General features: G+C 31.4%; 1 protein-coding gene across 6 annotated transcripts in view; it reads right to left on the reverse strand.

The window, feature by feature from the left end:
- Positions 1-4,597: 4,597 nt before the first annotated feature.
- LOC107169961 (uncharacterized) overlaps positions 4,598-12,713 on the reverse strand; it is a 232,760-nt gene continuing 224,644 nt past the window's right edge. For all 6 annotated transcript variants that reach the window (XM_089219649.1, XM_089219651.1, XM_089219650.1 and 3 more), the window contains 3 exons: positions 7,976-11,292; positions 7,555-7,889; positions 4,598-7,456 (listed from right to left, as the gene is read on the reverse strand). In XM_089219649.1, coding sequence (XP_089075775.1) covers positions 7,001-7,456; positions 7,555-7,889; positions 7,976-11,240 — 4,056 coding nt within the window. In that variant the 5' untranslated portion in view covers positions 11,241-11,292 and the 3' untranslated portion in view covers positions 4,598-7,000. The remainder of the gene's footprint in view (positions 7,457-7,554; positions 7,890-7,975; positions 11,293-12,713) is intronic.

Consider the following 12,713-nt stretch of genomic DNA (forward strand, 5'->3'; position numbering starts at 1 on the left):
ACTTTTCCGGTAGTAAAGTGAATTTATTAAGTACATTGGGGAGATCAAATTTAAAATTTCCAGAAGTTTTCAAAATCACAGGAATTGTTACGCAAAATCGATTTTGGGTATTGGTGTGACCCTAAAAAAATTACCATAGATATATGAAATTTACATTTAAAGTTGATATTGACATTTCCTATACTTGATAAACTTTTTAAAATTTTTTTCGTTAGGTAAAATGTTTAAAAATGTTATATAAGGCTTTTAATATATTGTTACAAAGTTAACTAAAAAATACATAGTTCACATTAAAAAAAAAAATTTAAATTTTGAATTTTGACAAAATACGTAAAAATTACAAAAGTGTGCAAATTTTTTTGAATTATAAATTCATAAGAATGTATCTATGTAAATCTAAGATTTGAAAATTCAATACAAGATCCTTCATAACTTCATAAGTTTGTCAATTTTTATCAAATAAAAAATATTTACTGGAAATTCAAATTAATTTTATATGAGTAATTGAATTTCAAAATTTTGCAACCTTGGATATTCACTTGATTTTTCTTGTGCAGATATCCATATACTATAATAATAGTGTTGTTATTTAAAAACAAATGACTGTAGAAACTTGATATTTTTACCATATTATGTTTATGTTATCAATTCTTATACTTGATAAAATTTTCAATAATTTTCAACTTTTTTTTAGTTATTTATAGATATTTGAAATTTAAAAATTGTTTAGTTTTTCATTCTAAAAAAATAGAAGTCAATAAAATTGTGTTCGTTGGTTCAAACAGCTTGAAAATTGAATTCAAGGTTCTTCATACGTTTATATAATATAAATATTAAAAATAAATAGGAAATTAAAAAAAAAAATAACCTTATAGACCACATTTTTACAAAATGTACAAAATTGAAAATGTACAAATTATTTAACTGCAAAACTCATAAAACGTTCAACTTATATAGCAAGGATTGAAAATTTAAAACAAGGTTTGACGTAAGTATTTAATTCTATAACAGTATAGCATATAAAAAAATCTAAATACTATACAAACACAGTTCTTTTTATTTGTTATGGAATTAAATATTTACGTCGAACCTTGTTTAAAATTTTCAATCCTTGCTATATACCTAAGTTGAACACAGATTTTTTATAGTTAATTTAAGTAAAAATTTGGATGAAATTAAATAATAAAGAATAACAATTTTAGGTAAATAATTGTAATTAAAAATATGATTCGTTGGTACATGAAATATTTAGAATATACTTTATATTCTAATTTTATTGTTCTAATTGAGTTAGTCTGAGTTAGTCGGGTACATAATAAATCTGATTTGATTAATTTGAAGTTTATTTTATAGGTATGCTTATATATATATATATATTTTAAATAATATCAATAAAGTTGATATATAGTATACAATGTTCTAAATTGACAAATAATCTCCGCTTAAAATCGTTTTTCAAATAAGATGATATTTTATCATTGAATTCAAATTTAATACCATTGGTTACAGTAACCCACTTTAACCTACTTTATAGCTGAGCAACATACAGTTATCCGCTTGTTTTATAGAACGGCGCTTTATATATGCAATTTTAATACACCATTCAACGGGTTAGCGACTAACCGTTAGCCTCACTATGCGTTTTGGCGGGTCCAGGTAAAACATGCGTTTTGACTGAACAGTATTCACTATGCTACACTATGTGGTTTTATTCCTGCCAAAAAGCTTCCTCTCACCAATTTTTTAACTTGCATAGACCAAAACAGATCAAACAATGTAGGAAAGTAGTCGAATAGTGATTTTCATATTTTTACGACACTATTTAATTTAAAATCAAAACAGTTTAATATAATGTTACAAAAAGATTTATAATAGCTTCGATTCACACTTTTATACTAGGTGTCGGATAGTATGGTGTATAATTATTGTGATTATCGATTCGAAAAATAAAGACAAATCGTTACGTTCGAAATACGATTTGGAGCAAAGCGCAGTCAAAACAATAATAGCACGCGATCAAATCTCTTCCAATATTTTCACAACGGTTTTAGTTTCGCTCGAGAAAATCGGAAATCTGCCACACTTGAAAGTTCAAAGGTATGGTGTGTTAAACGTTTCCGACAGACGTATATTATATGCCTATTTATATTGCATACGTATAGTGCAGACGCTTTACGGTACTAACTTACCGTTGGCCGTTGGGTGTTGTCCGGCTGAATAATTTAATTTAATGGTAATTGCACGTGTAGAAGAAAAAAGAGAAACCTTCGTTATAAGATCTATAGTCAATAATGTATCAGTGGTGCTTTAGAATCTAAGAAATCTAAAGACGGTTTAGTTTTGCATTTAATGAACGGCTTAAAATATCTAGTGTTGTGATAATATTATAATGTATGACGTCTGATTAGGAGCAGTCACTCGAGATCTGAGAGTCCTATTATTACTATAATGTATTATCCTATTAGTGTAAATCATTTTCGGTTATACAATATTGTAACTAATTAATTTGTGATATGAAATCTCTGTACCTGCATAATTACCGGACTTTTTCACTCCTTACAATTCTAACTAACATTTTTAAATGAAAAATTACTACGAAAAAGCTACACAATATGTACCGAATTTATACAAAAACACATTCACCCGTATTATAATAATGAATAATAAGGGTCAAGGGAAAGCAAAGTCAAAAAGCATTAACTCGACATATTACGCCGTCGGCACTCGACAGCGCAGTTACACTTTTGAGTGAAAACGTCGTGGCAATTATTGCATTATTATTTATAATCGGATTGGCGGTGTCACCGAGTTGTTCAGAAGAACACGACCGTACCTACCTATCATGTTCAGTGGTTAAGTGGTGTAACTAGGACTGTAGGAGTGTAAAACCTCTTGGATCCCCAAAAACTTAACGATGTACAAAAGATAATTGAACTTTTAATTCCAATGTAAAGTAAATAAATTTGGCATTACAAATTTTAAGTATCAAAACGTTTCGAGGGGTATGATAAACATATTAATAAATAAATTATAATCAAAATAATGATTGAATCGTTTGACATCATGAGAATAATAAAAAATAAATGTATAAATAAATCGTCGTTTAATTTAAATTTTGTATTTGAAGGATCCGGTGCACCCTATCTCTATGTCCTATTGATATATATATATATATATATAGATCATTGTACCTATAATACTGAACGAGAGATACGTGCGTCTGAATATTATATTGCGGCGGGTCGGATGGGTTGGAGTGGGCGAATCAAAACGATACCGCCGTGCAAACCCACACTCCTCCGGAATCGGACCGACCCTATTTATTTTTTTTTTTTTTTGCTCTTTTCTGCGTGTTTTGTGTTTTTTTCCACTTTCCGTTGTGGCTCGTAATAATTAATTTCGCTCACGTTCTGTTGTACACTATGACTGTAACCGGCCGATGGCGATTACACGCGCGCGCGTCCGTTCGTGAGTCTCTCCCGCGGTCGCAGTCGCGGTACATTATATTGTTGTTGTTGTTATTATTATTATGATTATTCAGACACACGTGCGGCTCGCGGGGGCGTATCGTATTATATAAGCGTACACCAGTATAATAATAATAATATGCATTATGCACGTATATGGCGGAGTTTGGGTCTGTTTCGGGGACAAGAGCAGAAAAAAATATGACAAAAAAACAATTTGCGCTGTAGATAGGTATACAGTATACAATACAATGCATACATATATACATATAATATATTTATGTGTATATACATATAACATGCGTGTGTAGCACGCGCGTTACAAATTGAAATCACCGCCACCATCGCAACTCGTAAAAACTTTTGATCGTATCTGCAGGCGGTGGCGTGGCGGGCGTAAACACGAACAGAATGTTCGGAAATTTCTTTCGGCGGTTTTCTCTCACCGTACGTAGAAAAGTATAATTTTCATACCCTCGCGTGCGTTTGAATCTCGGACGCACATGGTGTGTCCCGCACGATCGCGTTAAACATTTTACTACATAAGTACCTACTATAATAATAAATCAGAGCTTCGCATTTGTAGAAAAATTCAAAAATGCATTATTTTAGATTATTTAAGACAGTGCGAGTTTGTATTTATGAAATTGATGAATTCAACTTTAAAACATTTTAATTTTTGATTTTTTGACATTTTAATACTTTATAGGTAGGTGCTTACGTGTTTTTAGACTATTTTTCTATTTTTTTTTTTTCGAAATTTTTAATAATTTCCATTAATTAAGACTTTTACACTTTACACACATTTATGAATTACTTTTTAATTGTTGTCTTATTTTCTTATAAATATCTTACACTTTCTGTACACCTGTTGTTGCTAATTACCTATTAATGATATCTTGAGTTTTAAATATTTTACGCTTGATAAATTTTTATATTTTTTAAATTATGTTTTCTAAGTACATCATTATCTTATGATTTATATTTGAGGTTATGATGAATTTATAAATGCATTAAATTTATAACCATAGTTATTATATTTGTGGTATAAAGAGAACGTCCTCGAAAACTATTGAACTATTTGTATGTACCTGCATCGTTGGAAATGATATTTGAAATAATAATAATAATAATAATAAAAAAGATTTATTCTCAATACACTTATTATAAATCACGTTTGCAAAAAAAAAAAACTGATAATAGGTAAGTATGAATAACATAATATATTATTTTAAACAGGTATAGGTATATAGGTTATATGAGCTTAACCTAGTAGTTTATCCATAAACAATTCATAACACAATAATATTTTAATCAACAAACAAAACGTACAAATTTTGCGATTAGGTTTCAATCGCTTTTCGTAATCATAGTATAAACATAATATTTTAGTACCTATACAATTATGTCGCATGGCCTTGTTACACATAATATTTTAATTAATATTTTTTATTAACAACACAATATAATTATCAACGTAGTATTTCATACGACGGAGGTATAAACGTAGTTTCTAGGAATCTATAAATAATATTTTTTTATTCGTTTATAAGCTAGTTTTCTCAAAATATACATGCAGTACGTCTTATTCATGATTATAAGACTAAATGAAAACATAACAAGACAATAAAACGTTGCACGGTAAGTGAAACGTCGTCGGCTTACGTAAATCGGGCAGTGATGCAATTAAGTCGTTAAATGGTTTTCGGGACAAAAAACCACTTTGCGTGCTACAATACGATACTAATAAGTATTATGTACAACAACGAGGTTAATTTTGGAGAATTTCGGATTTTTAATTTCACATTTTCTGTAAACAAAATAGTTATTTAATATATTAACATTTGAAATCGTTCTCGTACATGGTAAAAAAATCCATAAACGTGCATTCATATGAGTTAAAAAAAAAATTGTAAAAGAAACATAACAATTTAAACAGTTACCTGCGTTCGGTCTTATATAAACGATTTGGTGCAAAAATAGCGCTGAAACAGAACAATAAATGTCGTTCTAAGATGACTAATGCGCGTTTTTTTCTCTTATAAAATCAATTGGTAAAAATAAAAATTGAAAACGATTTGCACTAGACTTATAAACTTTTCTCTAATCCGATTTTTCGACGAAAACCGACAATGTCGAATGTTGATTGCAATGGTTAACGCTATAAGCGATGCGCGATGGACGTTGGTGTACAATATTATATGATAATTCATAGTAATTCATTATCTATGTTTAAAAAAAATATGATTTTCGAAAAACCACTAGTTTTGAGCACACAACAACAAAATAGGTAGGATTTTAAAGGATAATATTATTTAATATAATAATATTATTCAATAATTTCGGGCTTGCGTAAATTTTCAATACGTTGACGATCAAAATTAATCTAATAATCTACAGTTTTTTAAAATTATGTGAACCTTTCATTAGTTCATTAATTTAATTGTATTACATTGTTAAACATGTAGAACATATGGTTACATATATTGGTTTTCATTCTATTTCTGGTAAATCAAGTTGATTTGAATATAAGCTTATTAATCAATAATTGATTAACTGTACACATTCGGATGCAAGTAAAAATTCGGTTGCTGATTGATGGAAATAACTCACCACCGATGATCGGTGTTACGATGGCAATGATCAAACCAAATGACGCTGAGCATTGATTCTGCCGGGCATTTATTTTTTGCGTAAATCAAGCCATAGATTAGCAATCGCATTATCATTTTGGGTACGTGGCACTTGGAAAGGTTGGTGCGTGGGTGGGATGTAAAAGTTTCTTATCTCTGATTGTATAATAGTAATAATAAGTGTGCTATGCTATGTCGCCTCCACTCCCGTTGCGCTTGAAAACGGTTTTAATTAATAAACAGTTGACTGCCGTATAATAGATCTATCGCAAACACAAACATGTTCGAACGCGTGTTTCTATTGTAAAATCGAAAATAGTTTATAACAATATATTCAGTATATACACGAGAGTACGTTTACAATTTCGATACCTATACCAAAAATATCAGTTATTTTTGTGAAAAACGTATGCAGATAAAATAAAATAGTTTTTTCGTAAAAAGATAACCAAATCGGTCTAATCTTCACATTTAACAGTAGCTATTTTGTGGTAGGTATTAAAATTGTATCACATATAAATTGCGTATACATTTGTATTTTAAATATCGTATACCATTCAATTTGAAACTTAGGTAACCATTAATGCGAACTATTGGTATTTTGTACAAACGGGGCCTGGAATAGATAGGAACAAATTTATTTTTTCTACAAAAACATTTTTTTCGATTAGTTTCAAAAATTAATCAGTTGTAATTCTTGAATCTGTTGGAAAAAATTAATTATACTTATAACCACTTAACAGTTTAACATTGTAATTAATTTTTTTGTTAATCTTATTAAAGTACATCATGTTATAGGTATGTTCTTGTTAACAATTAACTATAGGATTAAACATGATATTACAGTATCGCTTAATAATAATAATAATAAACAGTATCATCAACATAAGAAAATTTCGTTTAATGTACACTAGTTATCGGGCCGATTTGACTTAAAGCAGGACCAGCGATAATTGGGTCAGTGGTATGCAAAGAAAAATGCCTGTATGACAGATACTCTGGTGGAAGTGGCTGTTCCCTTTTTGTATCTTCTCTTTGTTTTTTTATTTTCAGGTATCCAAGCACGGACACCAACACGATAAACACAACACAGCCCAAACAGCTACCGATGATCAGACCTAACCGCCTCGTGAGTATTGAGCTATTGTGATGTTCATCGGAGTAAAATGCCATGTCACCTTCCAGCGTTTTCACTTCAGCGCAACGGCTACTCTGAGAGCTATCCTGTAGATGGTGTGAACTGTTCAGCGGTATCCAATTGCCAAGGCCTAACACACATACCAAGTACCGGGTCTCTGGTTTCAGATTGTCCAGGAGTGTAGTTTGTGTATTTTTATCAAGAAATTTGTTCATAATCTGTCAAAATAAAATATATATAATAATAAAAATAATTTCGTACATATTAATCTCCTTTATAATCATTGGTAACAGTAGGTACGCGGTTTCGGACTTACATTTGGCGTTACAGCAACCGATGAGATGGCAGCCGCAGGATAATCTGGATCTTCAATCGGGTAATACGCAACTCTGTAACCGTGAAGGCCTGTATGATTGCGCCCTTTCCACGACACAAAGATCGAGTATGGCTGAATGTCTTGAATGGTGAGTTTGAGTACGACAGGCATGGCACAAAATGCAGGAGGCTCAAGTTCCATGAACTTCCGGCCTCTGAGTTCTAAAGGCTGTTGACAGATCAACCCTTTCGTGCTTAGATCGGTCGTCAATTTTTGATGGTCTCTTATCCATTCCCATAGTTCTTGTTGGTCGCAGTCACAGTTAATTGGGTTTTCTGAAAATAAAAATTTAATGGATCAACAATTTGTTAGTACATCTTCCCAAGTATAAAAATAATTTACTCGAACTATTTTTATTTACCTTCTGTTCGCAGACTTTTTATTTGTGTTTCCAACGGCCTAAGAGCGTTTATTGGCAAGTTTTTGAAATTATTTTTACCTAAATCCAATGTATTGAGTTTTTTTAGTGATCGGAAAGCATCTGGAGATATAAATGATAGTGAATTTCCGTATAAACGAAGTTCAGCCAAGCTTTCCAAGTTTCGAAATAAGCCTTTGCTAATTTTTTCTAGTTGGTTGTATGAAATGTCAAGTACTTGCAATGATATCAAGTCCGAAGAAAGATCTTCAATTTCTTTAATTGAATTCCGTGACAAATTTAACAATCGCAGACGTGATAGTCCTTGTAATCTTTCTTGGGGCAAAAATTCCATGCGATTATTACTCAAGTCCAGTGTGTGCAGTTCTTCGAGGACGCTGAATGTGCCGGGCGATATTTTTGATATTTTATTATCAGATATGTATAGACGGTGAAGATTGGTGAACGACAAAAAATCGTTACTTGCCAGCACTGATAAATTTGTTCCACACACGTGGAGTTCTTCTAAATCAATATGCTCAATTGTCATGGATTTTGTTGTTTCGCGTATTTGGCCTAGTGGGTTCTGAGTGAGATTCAAGAACTGGAGATTCTTGAGCCATTGAGGCACTTTTCTGAAATGATTATTGGACAAATCTAGACGTTCTAGTGACTGAAAAAAATTAAGTGGCAATGACGAAAGTATGTTATTTGCCAAGTTCAAGTCAGTCAAAAGCGTGAAGTATGAAGATGGAAATCCAGCAAGTATTTGAACTCGGTTTTCAGAGATAGAGAGACTTTGAAGGTTTTTCATATTAGTTAGTTTTGTCATATCTAATTCAGTTAACATATTTCTAGCCACAGATAATTTTTGCAAGTTCTCACAGTTTGTCAATGTAGCGTAGGGCATAGTGTTGAAATCATTTCCGTCTAAAATGAGAGTTTTTAAATTGGTCTGTCTTTTGAACAAATCTGCAGGTAAATATGTTAGTTTGTTGTTGGATAAAGACATCATAGATACTTCGAGATTGAATTTAAAGGTAGTGTCCATGATTTGACCTATGTTACAATGGTTTAAGTACACTTGCTTTAAGTTAGGCAGATATTTTAAGACAGTTGAATTAAGGCCATCTAAATTGTTGTGTGATACATCCAAGATAGTCAACGTAGGTACGTCCACTTGAAGTAACGCATCGGCAAATAAGTAGTTGTGTGTCAAGTAAAGTTCGTTAAGAACGTTTAAATTGGAAAATGTTCCGTTTTCAATGGTTCTTAAAGAGCAATTGCTAAGATATAAATTTTGAATGGGTAAATCTTTTTGAAACATGTATTTATGTAATTTTGTGAGTGGGTTATTGGACAAGTTAAGACTCGTCAATTTTTTCAGCGCCGCGAACGAATTTGCGTCTATACGCGATATACGATTGTCAGTGAGATGCAATTCATTCAGACCTCTGAGTTCTGCGAACGTTTTTGAAGTAATTTCTTGCAATTGATTGAAACTTAAATCTAGAAAAACCAATGCTTGCATCGATTCAAATGTGCCTAGTTCGATGTGCTCAATTGAATTATTATTCAAGTAAATCCTTTGTATTTGATACAAGTCAGCAAAAAGGGATTTGTCCAGTTTGGTTAGTTTATTGTGGCTTAGCCACATTACTTTCAGATTGGATTGACCTTGAAGTGACTTGTTATTTAAACTGGCCAACACGTTGGAATCAATTTGTATGGATACTAATGCTGGTGCGTCATGTAGGAATACGTCACCTAAATGAGTCAAGACGTTACTTTGGAGATTTATATGTTGTAGACTTTTGAGAGTTTTGAATGCACCCGATTCAACTTCTGCTATTGCGTTATTTTGCAAATGTAATTCCAACAATTCGGGCAATGTCTCAAACTGCGTTCGTAATATTTTAGATAGTTTATTATTTTGTAATCTGAGTTCTTTTAGTCGACTATTGTTTCGGAATGCACCGTTTTCGATGTAAGAAATGTGATTGTTGTCCAAGCTCAATGATGTGAGTTTGTTACAATAACAAAATACATTAGCATCCATGGTTTCTATGTAATTATCACTCAAATATAATTGCATTAGATCAGGTGAACTTGAAAAAGCTCCAGATTCGATTATTCTGATAGCATTTTGCTGAATGTATACAACCGATAACTTCGGAGAATTAGAAAACGAGTCACCCGAAATCTCCAGTATATTGTTTTCAGATAGAAATAGTTCTCTGAGCTCTGGAAGATTAGCAAACAATCCACTAATGTAATGAATATGATTATGACTTAAGTCTATTGTCCGTAAGTGAATATTGTACTTGAACGTGCTACAATCCATGAACACTATTTTGTTACGACTAATGTCGATAGTTTCAAGTTCAATTAGCGTGCTAAAACCTCGTTTGTGTATGCTTTCAACTGAATTGTAGTAAAGAGACAACATTTTGAGCTTAGGGAATAAACGGAATGCATCTTCAGGAACTGATTCGAAATTGTTAGAGCTCAAATCTAACTGCACCAGACTTTTCATGAATGAATAACGGTCGTCGTGAATCGATGCGATTTCATTCCATGCGATTCTCAAGGACATGAGACGCTCTAACCGTCTGACAGCGGACGTTGGAAACGTTTTTATTTTGTTATCGGATAGATCAAGCTCAGTGAGACTGGTTTCCAGACCAGCGAATGAGTACTCTGATATTTTAATAATTGAATTACCCTTGAGGTTGATTTTTACTAACTGTAAGCCAGAGAACGCATAACTACCCAGTTCGGCTAACTCATTGGATTCAATATCAATTGTTGTCAACAGATTCAAAGCGGTAAAAGCTTTTTGTGGTATTTCCCGAAGTTTACCTGATAGCATTGCAAAAGACTCTAAACTTTTAATGTTCTTCAACCCATCTTCTGCAATTACAGATAGATTAGAGTGGGATATTTGGAGCTGTCGAAGTTTGGTGTCCGGAGGAAATAAGTCTGCTGACAAGGAAGAGACGGAGGATTCCAGGTCGTAGATGCTCAGTGACTGAATCAAGCCTCCAGTCACCGAGGACAATGCATTTCGCACACCTGTTCCAGTAGCTCCTGGACATTCGAGAAAAATTCCGTCTTCAAAATCGTAACAGGAACACGACTGATCAGACAGCTGACTCGGACACGTAGTGATTATAATCGACGTCGGTGATTGACCACCGACGGAATGAGCATGGAACCAGAGGAATATGCATATCCACAGTAACGACCACCAGTCATTGGATCTCATCTCATCGCCATGTCAACAAAGACGGCTTAATTGCAGCTTGTGCGTAATAATCCTGAAACAAAAAAAAAAAAAATCGAATCATTAGCATAATTTTTTAGAACATAATTAATTTTTAAATAACTGCATTTTGAAAGAAACTTCATACATTTTAGTTCAATTCGTATTACGTTCCACACTTTTATATGATATGCAATTTTACTATTATCTAAATAACGCTTTGTAGTGTTATGTTCTAAAAGTAGTTGTATTTTTTTATTTTTTTTTTTTTTGGAAGGATGATTCATTATTCATTGGATTATAAATTGAAAAGGTTATAAAAAAGTTTTACGGTAATATGTATAGTTATATACATATTTTTTTTTTTAAATTACTGACATTGATACTAATCGAAAAATATAAATTTCAAGAGAACCTCAATAAGTGGTCATAATGTTTTAAATTATTATTTAAAATCCAATAAAATTTGTACATATTTATAATATTTTTAATTAAAAAGGTTATTTATATAGTATATAATGATAGCATTGTATGTTACGATTAAATATTATAACATACCATTTAAATTAGTGTTGTTGTTAACTAAATTGCTATGTGCCACGGATAAAAACCAGAATTCGTGTATTTTGAATAAAAACTAAGAATTTTAATTTATTGAGTATAATCAAACTTTTAGTTAAATAAGTATGTTAATTTTCTTAAGTTTTGTATTTAGATATAATTTGTATATAGACAACAATATTTAGTAACTTTGAATGCATATAATATTATATTATTTATTAAAATCTGAACTTTATATTTATGTACTAATATTTATCTTTATTAAGTTAGCAACAAGAATATAATTAAATTATTGGATTTTGTAATATGCAATACTATTTTTTGAGTAATATTGATTGGCAGTATCAAATTAAATTGAATAATATTTTCGTTCACGAATTCAAAATAGTACAAGAGTACTATTTAACTTTTGTTACTATTAACTTTTGTTAATAATTAATAACATTTATATAAATATTAATCTTGTTAAAATTAAAAAAATATTTCAATTATTTTCATTGTCTTATTATAAATGACATTTGTAAACAAATACTCGAGAGTATGTAATATGTACTCATTATGAATTGAGTGCAAACGAAAAATATCCACTACATAGAATGCATCAAAGTTAATTTCAATGGTCGCGAATGTATTCATGTGTATAGTGTAGTCTTGTGTAGAACGATCACTGCAGATTTAACTCGAATTTTAATGTAATTTACTCTCACGACCAATACACACTTTCTGTCGCGTCGCACAACACCCGAAACAAAGTTTCCAACGCCGATAAAGGTTAAATAAATGCAAAAAGCGCTGTCTATACATACTTATCTTAAGTTGGGATCAATTTGAATAATGAATCCAAAGTTGTGTGAAACCGAATAAGTGCAAAGCGGTGAACCCGAACCGAGACTGGGACGTCTGCGACTGTCGTGA

Source organism: Diuraphis noxia, unplaced genomic scaffold, assembly GCF_037042655.1.
Source record: "Diuraphis noxia isolate RWA-SAM2 unplaced genomic scaffold, SU_Dnox_SAM2 contig0002, whole genome shotgun sequence".
NCBI classification, from domain to species: domain Eukaryota; kingdom Metazoa; phylum Arthropoda; class Insecta; order Hemiptera; family Aphididae; genus Diuraphis; species Diuraphis noxia.